This window comes from Colias eurytheme, chromosome 2 (assembly GCF_061535395.1).
Source record: "Colias eurytheme isolate Ceu_HAF_F1 chromosome 2, ilColEury1 Martin Lab GWU primary, whole genome shotgun sequence".
Taxonomy (NCBI): domain Eukaryota; kingdom Metazoa; phylum Arthropoda; class Insecta; order Lepidoptera; family Pieridae; genus Colias; species Colias eurytheme.
In genome coordinates, this window is record NC_142981.1 from 6,982,258 (window position 1) to 7,001,229 (window position 18,972).

Below are 18,972 nucleotides of genomic sequence, written 5' to 3' on the forward strand. Positions count from 1 at the left end.
TCGTTTAATACCTTATCGGAACCGTAAGCCTTGGAGGTACATTTTTGAATAATAAATCATGAGCACCATTATGTTTGTGAGGATTTATATAAAAATGAGACGCCGGCTGGCTTTCAGCAATAACTTCTGTTCATTACAGTTGGTTAAAAATTATAATTTAATTATACATGCGTTTAATGCGATGAATTAGAAAGATTTAATTAATTATTTGTTATTATTTATTATTCTTTCACCATGATATGGATTATTATATTGGATATGCAAAAATGTGTGAAGTATAAAGTGTCGCGAAAATAAAACTTAACTTCCTTGCAACTGCTGCTGCAGCTGTTGCAAAGAAAATGCAATTTGTAGACATTATACACTCTACTCGCTTGATGACGGGTTGAGATTGAATCGTTCAATGGATATAGGAAGCTATACATTAACATAGATCGGAATCCCTGTGATATCCATTCATCCTTCTAACGCATTGTTGTAACTATGCTACTAGGGCGCCAATAATTGTAATCTACACGATAGTTTCTTCTCGAAGAAGTATTTAGAAGAAATCTTAAGAATGACACATTCTTAATCGTATTATAACCACTTAACATTAAGCAGCTATTTATAATCAACCGCATGTACACAAACTACACCGAGTTAGGTTTCACAGGTAATTTAACGTAAAAAAGTCGACCCGAGATAAAGGAATTCAATTACTCGCTTTCATCAATGTTATGCTTGGAAATTTTACACAGGGATTCGCTCTTTTTAACACGATGGAAATTTTGAAGCGATATAGACGGCCGATACCACGGTGAGATTCGAACGACCGCATTTTGGTATGTAGTTTAAATTCATTTTCAATTTACGGACGACGCGGGTGGCGGCCAGTTTCCCGTCGAACTATTTCTGGCGTCTGGGAAAAAATTGCCTCGAATACATTTCGCCTTTTAAAACTTTTATAAATGTAGCAGAAACCAGCGAAGTGAGATTAATATTTTTAAAACTTTAATAACTTAGATCTTACGGAGTAGTATTAGCACGTATAGTCTCAAATGTAGGGACTATTTATATTATGAGTATTGATCCAATACTGTTGCTATTCTACTGCATATGACTATAACGGGGATATTTGGTGAATAGCTTAAAGTACATTGTTGTTAATGTTTCACGAGATTCGTATGTAACGTTTTTAATTAATTGAAATCAGCAGTTATAATGCTGTGTATAGGTACTAATTACAAAAAAAAAATATTCCATTTTTAAATGCAAAAATGTTTATATATTTGAGGAATGAATGAAAAGTGAAAACAGAAACAAGTTCCACATAAGTAGTGAGATTTTCTTCAAAACATTTGAACGGAGTGCGATGAAAGATACGACATCCGTTAACGTCGACCGTCTTCGCATGTCACTAGATTTCCAACGCTACTGTGTTTCAATCTTATCGCAGTGTTTGAACCGCATTTATTTCTTTTTGTTAAAAAATTGTTTGTTACTTCAACATTTTCCTGATACACATGCACTTGTCAGTATGCTTTTAGGATTTATGTGGGTAGTCAGAAGAAAATGAAATGCCACACTTAACGTTAAATTAAACATTTAATGACTTTTTAAATACACAATATAAAATTCATACCATCGCGTTTTGCTTACAATATTTTACGGAACCATGAACAGAGGTATCTCAACGTAATGCAACTTAATGTAAATTTATGACTATAAGAGATCATTTAGTTGGCGCTTTGGTTTCTCCGTACTTCGTCTTGGTATTTATGCTGGAAGCGCCAGCGGTCGCGCCAGCAGTGTACTTGATTACGTATTCTGGAGACATCTGCAGCGTAGGTCCGACAGCAGCCGCCCACGTACCGAACTCCAAGATCCAGCCATTCTTGTATATACACCTCCACTGGCTCACATTTATCTCTATCAATCCAGCTGAAATAAATAAAATCTTTGAATTTCTGGAACTGAATAATTGTCCAGGGGCCTTAGACAAAATAACAATTAAAAAACGATAATGAAGTTAGAAAAGGCAAAAATGTATGGGATTAACATACGCCGCGTTAGATCACGTGGTCTATCTAATGTCAATCCCATACATTTTTCCTTTTCTAACTTCGTTATCGTTTTTTAATTGTTACTTTGTCTAAGGCCCCTGAATCAATATGGTTAGGGAGCCAGGTGCAAATTTGGTTAACTATTTCCTCTCAAGAGATAATTCGTCAGACGCATGAGAGTATAGTATTATAAAGCCTCGTGAACGTCAGCTGGCGCTCGGTTGGGGGGGGGGGGGGGTGAGCGGTTGTAGCCTCCCACGCACATAGGAAAAAAAATACATTCATTCATTCATTTCCTCTCAGCTAAAAATTTGTCAAATTGTAGCTAACCCAATATCTCAACGAAAAAAAATAGTCAGCTGGTTACAACATGGTGTATTACACGTCAGCTGGTGTCTCGAACATGAAAGTTAAATTTAAAGAAAAATTTATTTTCCGTTATTTCCTCTCAAACAAAAATTTACCTGATGATAGCTTATATGTAACTGTGGATAAATATATATGTCAGCTGGCTGTATCTTGGTGGAAAAACCGTCAGCTGATACGGGAGGCTACAACCGCTCTTCCCCCCAACCGAGCTCCAGCTGACGTTCACGAGGCTTCATAATACTATACTTTGATGCATTTTACTAATTACCGCTTGAGAGGAACTTGGTCATAAAATCTGCTGCTGGCTCCCGGACCAATATTATTATTTGTGATGGAACTTGTAAAGAAAATTATTTTACCTAAAACAAATGAACCTTTGTCAACAAAGTGCTTTAATTTTTAATACGAGAGATAAGTAGGTCCTAGAGAGAAAAAGGAAAATGTTACTTCTCCTTTTAATATAAATCTATTGTGAGAAAATTCGTGGAATATTAATAATTTACTTTACCCAATTTTAGGATTGTAGGTTTCACCGGAGTTCGGGTAAACGATTAATGGTATAGGATCTTGTGTCCGATCGTCGTTAATTCCTTTTAACAAATTAGAAACCAATGAAGGAGCACAACAGTTTACGCCGATCGCTACGAGTTGTTCAGGATTCAGACTCCAACATTTCTTTGCGACTTTCTGAAAACTCTCGCCGTGGGCGATACTTTGATTGTCCTGCAATTAAAAACAGTTCATTTAAATATCTCGGTGAGGTGCGTATTTAAAGAAGTAATCTTATTGACCTTTGACATAATATAATGTTAGTCATCGATAATACGGGTCATAGAGTCGTGATATGTCGGGACATAATTTATCAGAACACTGTATTTAGTTACATTATCATTATTCAAAGGAATCAAAGTTCAATTTCTTTTTTATTTATTTAGTACTTATAAAACTCATTATTAAAACGAAACGATTGATATAAAAGTTAATGATGTACTGTGAGAGTTTATTATGTCGGAAATAAACTCTGTAATAGTTATTTAAATACCTCCGCCGGGACAAGTTTTACGAGCTGAGAAGATTTCAATTTGAGACGTTCTATGAAGGTTCTCACATTATATTAGTTAATAGTAGAATAAAGTTAATGATTATGTCGATCATGGTAAATGTCGGTTATGGTAAATTAGATTTGTTCGGAATACACGAACTTCAATAGATAGCTAATTAATAATTTTAACGAATCTTATATACTAGGTAGGTACGGGTTTTATGCTAAAATATGTGTGTTTGTCAAAAAATATAATATAGGTTTATGTTGTCTATGTTGGTTTACCTTCCGTTATGAAAATATTATGTTACACACCTTACAGCTAAATGCAATCCACGCTTTAATGCCAGGAAATTCCCGCAACAGGTCGCAGAGCATTTCAGCCTCTTCTTGACACGGAATTGTTTCAAGCGCCAATAAATCCACTCCACCTTCAACAAGAGCCTGGATACGCGGCCGGTGCCATTCACGCATAGTCTACAAAATAAACAAAAATATTCACAACCTTGATCATGACTGTTAATGAACCAAAAATATTGTTTACATGAACCGACGCTATACAAAGCGAACGATTTTACATAGCTATTGTGCTTTATGTAACAAAAGGTTAGGTCAAGAATGGCTTTTTTTGTATTCATTCTATAGACATAGACACAGATGCGATATTTTTGAAAATCACGTTAATAATATACAACACACATGAGGAAGCATTAAATTAAGCTTCATACTTTTGTTTAACTATTTAAGTCTCTCGATTAACTTCAGACAAAAATTTAATCCTAGGTAGGTACCAAACAAACTAAATGTGTAGGTATAAGAATATTTTGTGAAATATTCATATGAGTACGGCCTTGCCAGCTGTTTATACTTCAATATACCTTTATACTTATTTGATTTTTGAAGTACATTTTTACGTCCATTTGACCTGAATTGTATGAATTCGTATTGTGAGGTGTACGCTCGATCGATTCGGACGCATGATTTTTTTTCAACTTTTTACGCAAAATATTGTACAACCTTTGATGGTGTTGAAATCTTTCTACATATCTATAACCGAAGGTAGTCGTCGTATGTACATTATTTTTGTGTACATTGATACTGGTTAGATGAAAGATACAACTAAGTACATAATTTAATATACCTACGTAAATATCTACTAATGAGTCAAAAATCAATAATTTTGTTTGAAATTTTTAATTACATAAACAAATTTCAAATCGTATATGGTTTTATAATACATAACCTATTTACTTATTGTAAATAAAGGATTACAAGCAAATTCTTAGCAAGCGTTTTGCTGCTTCACGTTTGCTCCTGATATTCCATTTGTTCTTGTCTCCATTAATTAACTGTCCACCCCAGTCAAATACCGTTGGTTCCGAAAAAAAGACGAGAAATGGAAAGAGAGTTTTTCATATTGCCGATGTAAATTTTAATTTGCCGGCAACTTTACGACCCTCTTTACGATTTAGCCAACGCTTTCAACTTTTACTTCGCCGTTAGTATTCATGGAGCGCTGAGTCCGTTCAAATAATATAAATTACCCAACAAACCTTGTGTTATTATGTTCAATGGTATCGAATATTGACCAGCACGCATACGGTGCTAATGTACATATTGTGATATGATTGTTAATGCCCTTGTTTACTCGAACCGACATAAGAGTTGTGATAGCAAACTTGTGCATATAAAACATTATTTTAAGATAAATGCACATTAATGAGACAAGTAAACAAATGTTAATAAATGCAATGGTGTTTATAATTATAGGACACTTTATTTATGTACCTATCGATAATTACGAATAAAATGCTTTTTAATAATATAATTAATGAGGCGCAGCTTTATAATATGCTTATGGTTCTGTTGCGTGCTTAGGTACTGTTTACATACGTTACTGTATAAGCTAGAAATATTATGACATATTATTGTCAGCTTAGATTGTCAGATATTCTTCTAACTGATAATAATTTGACTAAAATGTTAAAGCTCTTAATTGGGTTTAAAGCTTATATAGGCCTCTCATTTAACGTATACTCTGTCCATTATATTATTTGCTTTTTGACAGCTTCACGCCTATGTAGGATTGTATTGTCTATGTTAAAATGTCATACAAATAATTATCGTACTTCATGGACAGGTCCCGCCCACTTAGTGATGTCTACACAGAATTATTCAATGATGGGTCGATAGATTAAAATAATCGATAGAAATACTCTGTAAAATATATCCGATACAGAAAAACTCTTCTATTATGTTATATAATTTAAACGTAAAGACAACCAAATTGTAAAATAGAAACCCATAAATAATAAAATATTAGTTTAGTTTAGTTTTAACATACAATGCATAGATATGTGGTCTTATTATTACATATCTTATTAGTACGTTTACGTTGTAATTATTATTTACGTACCTGATTCGATTTATGATAATATTTTGAATTTATAATTGAAATGGTATCACAATCGATAATCTTTTGAACATCACTTCTGGTATCACCCGTCGAGCTGTCAAAAAGCAATTCTTATAGTGGACAGACTATAGTTATTTTTTGTAGCTATTGCTATTCTAAATTAATCATTTTTCTTGAAGCAAGTTCCAATTAATATTAGCTCTTGTTGTGTTAAAGGTCTAAAACAGGTAAAGCTGAATCTTTGTAGATTATTATTTTTGTTCTAATTATCTGAACTGTATTAAACCTTCATTTATTTATTCAATGAGCCATAATAATTAGGCCGATTCATTTACAGATTAAGTTGTAGAGTTACTTAGAGCTTATTTTTTTCGGATATTTTTTTTTAAAATTAGATATTCATACTACATTTTACAAACGGAGACTATAAGACATATAAATATCTTCTCCAGTAACACGTGACATAGTTAAGAGTGCAAATCTTAACTATGTCATGTAATATATTTATTATATGTATGTTAGTCTGTAAGGTATTTATTCTATGGGTCTGTACAATTTATTGTCTGTTAACTACCTGAATTAAATATAATAAAAAATAAAAAATCTTTTTAATTTAATGTATAATACACTGAGACCGCCTCCTTGGTACAGTGGTTGACGCGTGAGCGTAGAACCGAGGGGTCCTGGGTTCGATTCCCGGTGGAGACGAAAAAAAAAATGTCTCGGTCTGGCAGAACACAGAAGGCTGATCACCTACTTGTCCCTAAAGAAAATCGATCAGTGAAACAGATGTATGAATAATGCATCTGCCCCTTACCCCACTAGGGGACACGGGACTTCACTATAATACACTGACCGGACTGTTCGAACGATGTCTATATCACATACGCTAATCCTATAAACCCTTAGATAATTTTAATTCATTCAGTAATTAAAATCACGTGTGATAATAACTATTCTACTTATAAATGGATTGCGTTATATATACGGCCAATAAAACTCCCATTAGTTATGCCTTCTCATATAATAGTAATTACTCGTACCAAAACCTTGGATCAACGAATGCATAAATTTAACCCCTTTCTATTAGTAGATAGATACCTTATTAATCAATAATACGCATTTATTTTATATTCTAAAATCCATGGGTACAAAACCTATTTCAAAGCTGTGCCTAATATAAATTTCAAAACGTAACATATAAGAAACTTCATAAAGACTGAATCTTTTATCATCTAAAATGTTTAAAATACCGCGTACATTTAATTTATCTTTTTAACAGACATCATCGAGGTTACCGCCACAAGGTAAAGGTTCAAATGTTCCTTGGGGAAAACAGACGTTGCCTTAAAAAGGTCTTGTTTCCTTCATAAATTTTCTGAAACTGTTTTTTTAACTGTTTCTCTGATTTATTTCTAGAAATATGGAACAGAAATATATTTTATTAGAATAATACATTGTTAATTTATATTAAATCTGCTTTCTTGTACTTTTCACGTCTAAACCATAGCAAAGCAATTTGGGGGAATACGCTTATTTAAAGAATTCTGCTGTATAGATACGTTTCCCACGTTTAAAGAAAATGAGATTGTAGAATAGAATGAGCAAAGGAAAGAATTTAGGCCTCAGCTTGACACACTTGCCGATAAAACAAAATCGAACTTCTTGCTTTACTTACATTGTTCTTATTCAACACTCTTCTTTGCTGACTAAAGTGTATAGGTAATTATTGTCAATGATCGATGCCACGGAATGTGTAAAATTTTATGATCTTTTTTTTCTGCGCTTCCACTGTATATTGTGCTTCCAGCATATCTTTGTGAATAAATAGTTAAGCTGAACTTATGTAAACTCAATTAAAATTTACATAGGTACTATACTCTATTAAATTAATAAATATTAAAGTAGTATAGTCTTTAGTACATATTTAATAATTTAATATGATAAAAATAGATAAGTAAGAGATTTATTTCGTTTGGAAATGTAAAACTTGAAATGTAAAAAATAAAAAACAGCTAGCAAAATGTTCGTAACCGCCAACATACATATAGGTACCTACGTCAAGTACAACCGTACTTAAGTATAATTTGAGAACTGTATGCACGTAGTAGATTAAAATTAAAAGAGATGATTTAATGTTATAACAAACGACAATGTAGGTACTTTTTAAGTAATTCTAGGTCAATCGATCGCGGTGCCTAAAAGCATAAGGCACATTTGAAATAGAAATAGGCAAAGACCTGATTAGCATCGAGGTTATTGGGATGATGCTTTTATTTGTTGCGGGTCTATTTTGGCGACATTTATTCTACAGAGACAGCTCTCATACCTAAATATTAATGATATAAAAATGGAACCTCTTCCTCCTTATGGCAGATGACTACATTATAAGTAGTTAATAAGAAATATTAATATACGATCTTACCAACTATTCTTACCAACTATTGTCAATCTAAAATAAGACACGTAGGAAAATATCCCATGGAACGAAAAATTCCTAATTTTAAAATGCGCGGCGGCCGGCGTAACGATCTATTAATACTCCATACCAATCTTATTAATCTGGAACGTAGTCACACATCGCATAATATCTAATAGATCACACGTGTGCATGTTTCTATAATAAGTACATAAGGAAAATAAACTATTATTACCTGTACGGGTGTCGTGTCCGCATAACTGCCGTCGTATTCAGATCCATCGTGGAGATGAGCACCGTACGGTCCTACGGATCCCACCACTAACGGAGAGTGATCTAAAGAAACATGGAGTGATAACTCATAATTACACACACATTATAACTTGCAGTTACTTAGAAACCGCAACTACGGTATGACAATATCATACCTAACAAATACTTTGAACCCGCGCAAAGTGTAATTAATACGTGCTAGCACCCGTCCCTTGTGGGCCTACGAACCCGAGCTTTGTTCGTAAAATGTAAACATTCTTGAAATTTTCATGAGAAGATTTATTAATACTTTTTTCGCTCTGCATAAATATATAACTCATGTTGGGCGGTTCTTACATTTTCATTGTTTCGTAAAAGTATAATTTCATTCAAATTTATAATAAAACACATAAATTACCCGTTTGTATGTAATCTTCATATTCTTCTAGATATAAATCTCTCGCTTTTTTTGCTAATTGTACAGCACGCTTGATTAATTCATATCCCAGCTCAGGCGTGACTCCCAGATGTTCCACAAAGCCGTCGACTGAAGCCTGATATGTATTTGTGATAATCAAATGAGCCCCAGCTGCAATTACAATAATATACTAAAATCAATTAGGATTGCATTTAGCCATAAATTATGGAAGTGATTAAGCCTCTCGGTAATAGTTAATATGATGCTCAACAATAGTATTCCAATTTATTATTCGCAAATGTATGTAGTATATTATGAACCATAAATTGTAGCGTTTCTAGAATTCGACACATTTACTTCGAGGGTAAATATTAAGAAACTAACACCATAAATATTGTTTGTATTTCGGTTCTACGTCGCTTCGGTACTATTATTAACGAAGTAGGTACAGGGTGTGGCTAAGAGACTGTAAACAATTAATGTTATTAAAACTTAGTAATGCAATACGATCCCGAGAGCTCAGTAAGAAACTTACTCAACATAAGCAATACTTGTTAGGTTGAAGAAATTAATTATGTAATAAATAGACGCTGCTCGAATGGAAACGTATTAAAGAGACAAGGTGATTAATGGCAATAGCGTCTTGTATCCGGAGCAAAGTGGTAACCATGCTTCACTCCTAGATATAAGATACGTATTATAATATCTTAGTCTTTACATTGAACTGCGGTCGAATGAAATTAGTTTATTATTGAGTGTTCTATTATTTTCAGTATATTAGGTATATATGAACAGGCAGGTTTATATCGCATATACTTAGATAATCGTATGATCCAAATTCTATATTTGTCAAGACACTGTGAAAACTAAGGGTTTATAAAAAAATGTAAAGTTTCCTCAGCAATATTTCAATGTTGCCTATTCTACATATCAGGAGGGCGGTAAAGCAAGGCAGTAGGTTTTTTGCCTCCTGGGAGTTATTTGCTTGTAGTCACTTTTCAGTTTCTCCCTATGAAAAGAAACGGTCCGTTTTGTGGTGAAGAAAGGCGCTTTCAGAGGACGATGACATGAGACGAGGTCGTACTTGCGCCGACAGATGCAAGGAAATGACATGCTAAAAGCGACCTAACGTATAATTTGTCAAACACGCGTGTAAACGATGTATTTCAATATCGTAATATAGCCCCTTATTCTGCAAATTATCTGTGCCGTACATTTGATTGTGTCTAGAAATTAATTCCCCGTGAATCTTTGTTACGAAGAGCGACGCAATTACTTCGCACCTACCTTCTACGGAGAACTTATTGAATTTAGGAAGGTATCTATATGTATAGGTAGGCGCCTAATACCTACGTGAGCTTCGAGATATTAAACCTAGATAGTGACTTTATGTTCTAAACTGGAATTGGGAAAACAATTAAACAAGACGTAGATTACAATTAAATGCGTCTATTAAGACAAATGTATTAAAAACATTGTTATATATACCGCCTCTATAACCTGTTTGAAACAACAATTCTACTAAATATATAGGTGGAAACAATGATTAATGCATCATTAGGTAGAGGGGGAGGGGGGTTATGATACTCGTATCGCATAATTTTAAACAATTTATAATAATAACACTAGATGTGCTAATTGTTCTCAGAAAAATATAGGACGTTATTATTTAAAACACTTTAAAAGCTAATTATTTATTTAAAACTTCAACCTCTGTTCTAGATTTTACTGCCAAGAATTTAATTAAATTCTCCATATTTTGTAGTTTTTATTTTCACTGATGTTATCATACTTTTGTTACCAGCGTATGAAAGTATTTATATTTGGTGTTACAGTAGCATCTTGGTTTATAACATCGACAAACTTTATATTTTATTAATTAAATTCAACTCGGCTCTCAAACAAAATAAAAAGTGACATTCTGGAGAGGAAAGCGTTAGTTTGTTTCAGTTTTTTAGTGTACTGATACTTCTAACTATATTTCACGGAAACATCACATAGGTTGAAAGGCTTTCATAGGTAGGTATGTGTAAATAAAACAGCGTAAATTCACTTCACAGTGAATTGCATTTTTTTATTCTTAGTATTCAGAGTGGAGATTTATTCGTAAACAATAATTATCAAAAATTTTCATGTTTCAGTTCAAAAATTTTGATATGGATTTTGCCGTTATTATTCATAGAAAATTAAAAGAATTAGTAAAATCAGGAAAAAAACAGAAACAGCGATGGAAATAATGTTTAGGTACCTACTATAATTTATAAATATTAAACAACAATATAATAATTGAAATCAATATTAAATTTTTGCTGCGCTATAAATATGAAGGTATAAGATATCAATCAAAGATAGAAGATTAGCTAGACCACACTTGTTGAAACTAAGCCCGCATCTTTCGCTTCATTGCAGCGGTAAGTATTAAACAAACTTAACAGTACCTAGTTCTTAATATTAAGTTTAAACATGTATGTAATGAATACTATATACGTATTTCCACATACCTCGAAGAAAATCAAGATGAGCGTTAACCACTTCATCAGGGTGTGTGTGCAGGAATCGGGCGCTCCACAGGGGGTCGCCATCTATTACATGGCCCACATGACATGATAACTGGGTAGAAAAGCCACCATCTAGTACTACAATACGTGGAGGCTCCGAACCCTCCTCACTAATTGGTGTCATATTTGCAGACCTGTGTATCTGTAAGGAAATATAACTAATGAGCTACTTGTAAAGCAAAGCTATTTCACCTAAAAGCACACAGAGCGCAATCTCGTACCAAAATATACATTATGTTAAGCCCTTCATATGAAGACATTTTCCCTCGCAAAGATTTTTTAAACTCCCAAAGGAGATCCTTACCCCCTCAAGCGTTCATGCGTAAAAGTAGTAGGTAAGATAAAAATTTCAAGTTGTTTTATCTTCACTCCATAATATTGTTTCATGTGGCTAAATAGTCTATTTTCATATTTGTATATTATCTACATTGAGAATTGATCAGTAATTGTTAATTAATTCATGTCTATTTTTATACTTATTTATTATGCATTAATTTAAATAGAAATCAGTACCTAACGAGCATTTAAAATCTTACCAAGATTTGCCAATCAATTAAATATAGCGTACCTACATGTGAAAGCACGCAAAATTTATGGATTTTAATTTAATAATTTACGACGCCACTTGCATGTTAAACTGACGAACAAGCTGCTTAAACTCACTTTAGTACTTATTAAGAGTCTCACGAGAGTCGTAGAATTTTTCATCATTTTCGCAAGTACGACGACGAGCAAAAGAATCGCAATTACACGTGTAGCGCAAAATAAATTAAACGTTAAAATATCTTTCTTATTTAGTAGAAAAAATTATTCTCGTGTTTTCTTGGATGTCGGTACCGTTTTCACGATACGTACGAATCGGCAAAGTACGAGTCGGGAGGAGGAGGGAGTTTTTTATTTTATGTGGATTTTTTTAATCATTTTTTATTTCATATTTAACATTATACGATAGACTAGTATTTATAAGATATACATAACCTAAAAATTTAATAATTTTAATAAAAGTGATCTGGATTAAGAACACCTCTACTATGCAAGAATACAAAATGTAAGTAGGTACCTACATGGTAAACTCTTTTTACAAGTTAAGGTAAGTATAATGTCCACACGGATTTTTTGTATTTTATTATCATTATTCATATAAAACATTCAAATAACACTTCAAAAATTAAGGTCCGTCAAAATGGATGTTTAATAATTATTATTGCTATTGATATCTGTCAAATGGGGTTACGCCCGCTGACGTTTGGCTCCTAAAGTGAGGGAAATATTGATACGTAAAAAGCTGGGAGCACCTAAGCTATAAAGTATAAATCATAGATTTTTAATTACGAAGCTTTTTATTGGTATACATACAACGTATGAAATATCGTGAAAGCACAAAATATGAATGTGTAAATGGACTGGCATTTATAATTGAAAAAAAATGCGAATTTATCAAAAACTAATTTATGTATTACGAAGGGCTTATGAATGCTTTCAGAGATGAATACTGTGATTGCTATAATGTTTATTAAATGTAACGCTTAGGTAAGCTAATTGACATTTGGGATATGTGCCTAGCTATTCAATATTCATTTAATTACTCGTACAATTAACTACCGACTTGATTGTTTTTGGGTTTCAAATTTTAAATGTTATTTAGGGTCCTTCGTCTGTAAATGTTTTATTATTTTTATCGTTTTCCCTAAGAAATTGTAATTGTAAATTTTCAAAAAAAGTTAGAATTTCAAATAAGTACATATTTCTGAAAGTAAGTTTCGGCTAGGTAAAGTATTTTTTTATTCCAAATAAACTATATTCACCCCTTTAAAATTATTAGGTATACCTATAACAAGTCACCCTGTATATTGATTACAATTATTATGCTTAGATGTTTCGCATGTTTCTTAACTCATTACTAACTTAAGATTTTCTAATGTTTGTTCATGTTCATCATGCGTCAAGATTGAGTTGAAAAAAATAATGTCCGTTGTATTGGATTGCTTAGGCAAAAGTAATGACGGGTCGAAGTACCTCCTTCTGTATAAATTATATATAAAAATGATTTTTTTATATTCATATTAAGTATATTATTTAAGGTCATTGGCGACGCGTGCAACTGTCACACGTGTATATCCTCGAACCTGCGCAGTTCATATGATAAATCATATTATACCTCATTATGTTTATCATAAAACAATTGTTACACGAACTTCCATAAATGCTAGTAGGTATAATGACAGGAGATTAAATAATGTACAGTTGCCTAAACTAATATTCTAGTATAATCTATAGGTAGGTTTGTATTTTGTTTACAAACCTACAATGAACGTACATAACTATAAAATGTGTAGGATTTTATTTTTTTATGAAATAATTATAGTGACGAATCCTAGACACCTACGATAGATTAATTAAATATTTAAATTCATGAGTTACATCTATATTATGAAGACTCTTTAATGAACCACAGCCACACGTATATTAACAACTGTATGATCTATACATATATTATATAATAAATCTGTAGAAGGGTCATTTCTGTACATTGAAAATATTGAAAAAATAAATAGCAGGGGGTGTTACTGGATCGATACCAAACCCAAATATGTGATTAAAAAAATTTTTGTCTGTCTGTCTGTCTGTCTGTATGTGAAGACATCACGTGAAAACTACCAGTTCGATTTCGATGAAACTTGGTATAATTATACCTTATTATCCTGGGCGTAAAATAGGATACTTTTTATCCTGGAAAAATACGTAGAAAAAAATTAATCTTAATTTTTCAGTTTTATCCATAGACGTTGTTCTGCAGAACCGCGAACACGTTGCGTATTATGCGGCCTAGCCGTATTTGGGTCCAATAGATATTTATAAGATGTCATTGTAGAGTTACTCAAAATGGAGAAATAAACCATCCACGCGAAGACCGACATCCGCGCGGACGGAGTCGCGGGCGGAAGCTAGTGTATAATAAAATGCTTTGATCCTTTCATACATCAAAATATAAAATGTAAAAGTTCATAACATTTGAAATATGCAAATAGTACGAAACTTGTAATAGTAAAGAATGTCTATTCTTCCCATTCCGAAACAAATGAGAACAACTTTTCACAGATATTTTACGACCTTACCCGCCACCGTCTGTACCTACATTATAATTAATAACTACGGCCTTTGTCATGCGAAGCGCACCCTCCATCTTCCGTTCCGTTTCTGAACCCTAATGATACTGATCGCATTATTCTGAGCGAAGAAACGCGAATTCATTTCATGTGACTAATTAACGAATGTAACAGCTCCGAACAACCTTTGGCAGCTAGATCAAAACAGCTCCATTTTGTTTTGTTCATTTGATATAGAAACGTTACAAAAGCTTATATTGTTGTACACAATATTGAATATGTAACGAATACTATTTATAATTTTTTTCTATAAATAAGAGTGGGCTCATCATGTGAGCCGTGAGGTGAAGCTACACCTCACATGGCAAGCGATCATCACCGCCCATGAACCTTTACTACCTATGTAGAGCATCCGAGAATACGCTAATGTCTGCTTCACAAGTTAAAACTTTAACAAATAAGTTAAAGTAAACATGAAAAAATATATAAATTTCTTTTTAACTCGGCAGAGGACGACAAAAACAAAAAAACAAGTTTGCTAAATTGTATGTCGCTCCTCGAAAATCGAAATATATTAATATTTATTTGCAAAAACACGCATGTCAAAGCCGATTCTAATTAGACAAAAAATTTAGTTAACTGCGTCTAAGCAATTTATAACGCAAATAACATTCGCAATACTCGAATTATTTATGTGTACCTACCACGTGCACTGTAACCATAATCGCTTAGAGTACCTATAAGTTAAGTTACAGAACTTTTTTATTTAAAAATCAATGAGATTTTTTTTTATTCCAATATGCTTTACGCTTTCCATTACGTAGTAATGCTATTTCCATGGACAGTAACAAACTATCATATTACATTAATTGATATCAAATAAAACGACAAACTCGTTACTGCGAGTTCATTGTCATCACTATCTGACTTATATATTGGTAATTATAGACAGTAAGAGCATGTATGTAAATGATCTGGAAAATGATGAAATATACAACGATATTGCTCTATCATCTTCTTTTATACCAATATCGATTTAGGTATTTACGAAACAATTTTAATGCATAATCTATACTTTCGCCAAGAACTATTAAGTGCTACCAAGTGTGTCTCATAAATTGTTTTCAAATTAAATATTTTCATCGTGAAATTCTAAAAATACGAGTGACAAAAATGTTAAGAACGCTGTAATTGAACATAAATCAAACAGGCGAAAAACTTGGAAGCTTAATATTGAAATGGTAGAGACTTTTAAGCAGAAGAAATATTGTTTCGTTGACAACAATATTTTAAGCGCTCAGTAACCACCTGAGCCTAAAAAGCACAAACTTTTGCAATAGGTAGGTAATAAAAATATTTTAGTATCAAATAGACAAACTAAAATGATCATCATCACCTCATCAAAATATAGTGGGTGTTATTTTAGAAAAAAGTATAAAATTAGTGTGATAGAGTCACATAATAAAATAGCTAGAGTAAATCATCACAGACTCGTAAACGTTATCTAAAATTTAATTAAATATAATAAATTGTATACCTACTTTTCAGATAGTTGCCATTCAACTTATAAAAGTTAAAACTAAACTCTAATAATAATTAGTAACTTATGGGTAATTACTATAAAATTGTGTCTTTAATAAATCAATTAATCGAATGAAGAATTCGCGCGGAGAATTTATGCCCCTGCAATGCTCTGACTCTCTGTCAGTCATTACCATAAAAAAATTAAAAATAAATGAACGAGTAAACATGCGTGAGTCAAATATTTATTTAATTGCGTATCTACTAAAAACAAGCTGAAACGTATTTTTATTGCCACTAATTGACAATGACACTGTGATATTGGAATCGTGCCAAAAATACGAGGTTATGGGTTCAAATACACAACCAAAAAAGTTGGGAACTTTATAGTTAAAAATACGTAATAACGATATGCTTGTAAATGTCCAAAAATAGTAATGACTGACTATAAATTTTTATCCATAAATTGTATCAATAAAAATACAATGATCGTCCATATTTTAAATGTTAATAAATTTTATATAAATGTGTTATGTGACTGACCCATTGCATTATAAATTATAGTATAATTTGGTACTTTTCATAAAGTGGCTATGTAGTATCTATATATACATTGTAGATTTTTGGACATAAAGAAATAAACTTGTGACGGCTAGATTTTAAGTAGGTAGGTATGAATTGATTTATTTTCAATAAGTACATGAAAGTGAAACATTGTAACATCTCACTTAAATTGATATAACAACACAAACAGTTACTTTAATATTATGATCATAAATACAGAATAGTATACGGTACGGCCAATTGGCAAAAAATTTCCGTCCTTTTATGTTGTATTTTGGAGAACTCACAGCACTTTGCTAAAAGAGCAGTAGGTACCTAGTGAGTGTAAAGTTACAAAACAAATAAAGGCACTTCCTTCCAATGTATTTATAATAATAATTTGATAATAAATTATTAAATGGATATATTTAGTAATTATAGTACCTATGTGCTTGAACACAAATATAACTATCTAATTTAATATACTACTATTATTTCATTAACTACTAAAAAAATATAATTACACTATCCTTATGTTACTGGTATAATGCAATTTTCCATCATAAAATTTAATTAATATTTTTGTATTCTAGGTATACAATGTTACATGCGTGGGCGGTGAAGGTCATCATCTTTACAATACACACAAGTTTTAATTAAAAATATGTAATAATCCACGGAAATAAAGAACAAATTACTTACACTATAGTATAGGAGACCGATTGGAATTCTTGTAAAAAATTATGCTTCTTAAAAGTTTAGTATCATGATAATATGCAACAGGCACAAAAAACACGCGTATCGCACGTTGTCAGTACAACAACACCACACTAACACTGAGATTAAACGTCCACTCTCGGATAAAATAATTGTTATCGTTGTTTTCACATTCCCCCTGTTTACAGTATCATTACTTAATCATTTATTTGTCTATAATTTGTGAGTCCAACTCGCATACACAAGACAAGACGACTGAATATAGCGCGTTGATGTGAAACACGTGCGGCATATTAATGAATTTATTGACATACTTACTTTAAAATCTTTCCAGCAGTGATAAAAATTTTAAACCTGTTATAGGTACACAACTAAACTTGAATCAAACAATTTCTGGTATATTCACGACATAAAAAAATACAATGATGGATGACTGATTTTTTATTATGGTAAACATGTAGATCTTTTTTTATTAATTCAAAATATTTTTAAATTTAAATTTTGTATTAACATGGGGTAATGAGTTATGATTGGGTTTATCTTATATATAAAAATGAATCGCAACATGTGTTGGTAAGCGCATAACTCGAGAACGGCTGAACCGATTTCGATAATTCTTTTTTTATTATATTCCTTGAAGTACGAGGATGGTTCTTACGTAGAGAAAACGTAAACATGTACCACGGGCGAAGCCGGGGCGGACCGCTAGTTATTCTTATATTTTTAGTCCTACCAAGCAAGATATACGGGTAATAATAGATTTATCAGTTTGGAGCAATGTACTCGTGAACATTCACAAAATGCTACCCAGTGTTAACAACAGCAATAATGTACACAAGATAACGACTTCAACCGAACTAGGTATTAGATACAATAAACATAATAATAACATCTTATTATTAGAATGCAAATGTTATCAAGTCCATTATTATCAATTTTTAAATTAATTGTTATTGAAATTTAATAAGTAGATAAGTATTTATTATTTTTATGGAACATTCCTATTAAATAGTTTGAAAAATGTTTTATAAATATTTCCCTTAAAAATGTTTTATAAATATTTTATTTTCTATGCAATAAAAATGATATCTATAACTTGTCGCCGAAGCGTTGAAATAGAATAACCTAAATGGACAAGAAAACTGAGTAAACAGTGGAATTTTCCTTCCGTAGGGAGGGAATAGAGTTGTTAAATTAACTTCCTTGGTGTTATTTTTTATACTCTTTTGTTCTGATTTTCAAGTATAAACGTCATAATCTAAAAAAATTCTATGATTTATTAATAAATACCTAAGTAGATTCTACTACGTTCGATTAATATAAATAAATGCCACTTGCCAGTGAGAGTTTAACCTTTTAGCTCTATGAGAGAAGTATAAATAGAGGTCTAAATATAAATTGAAAAGCAGGTGCAATACCTGTTAATACGACGTTAATGTTATTTACAAGGAAATGCATTCATACAGGTCATAAAATTATATCGGAAAAATATAGCTACTTATTGCTCGTAGCAGTATTTTGAATGTAGGTATAGCAAAACAAAAATAAAAACGCCATCATTATCA

The 18,972-nt window shown here is 32.0% G+C and overlaps 1 protein-coding gene across 1 annotated transcript; it reads right to left on the minus strand.

Moving 5' to 3' along the window:
* Positions 1-1,568: 1,568 nt before the first annotated feature.
* LOC149910425 (betaine-homocysteine S-methyltransferase-like) lies at positions 1,569-17,634 on the minus strand. Its single transcript, XM_090113752.1, has 7 exons — positions 17,393-17,634; positions 11,463-11,661; positions 8,962-9,132; positions 8,527-8,627; positions 3,772-3,933; positions 2,923-3,137; positions 1,569-1,923 (listed from the first exon to the last, which is right to left on the minus strand). The coding sequence occupies exons 2-7, from the start codon at positions 11,641-11,643 to the stop codon at positions 1,719-1,721; spliced, it is 1,035 nt and encodes a 344-aa protein (XP_089969878.1). The 5' UTR covers positions 11,644-11,661; positions 17,393-17,634; the 3' UTR covers positions 1,569-1,718.
* Between the last annotated feature and the right edge of the window lie 1,338 nt (positions 17,635-18,972).

Excerpts from the sequence above, each read along its gene's own strand:
- LOC149910425 (XM_090113752.1), bottom strand. The coding sequence starts at position 11,643 with ATGACACCAATTAGTGAGGAGGGTTCGGAGCCTCCACGTATTGTAGTA. Across the intron at positions 9,133-11,462 it reads TCATCTTGATTTTCTTCGAG|CTGGGGCTCATTTGATTATC; the intron begins GTATGTGGAAAT and ends TTGTAATTGCAG. Across the intron at positions 3,138-3,771 it reads GGATTGCATTTAGCTGTAAG|GACAATCAAAGTATCGCCCA; the intron begins GTGTGTAACATA and ends TTTTAATTGCAG.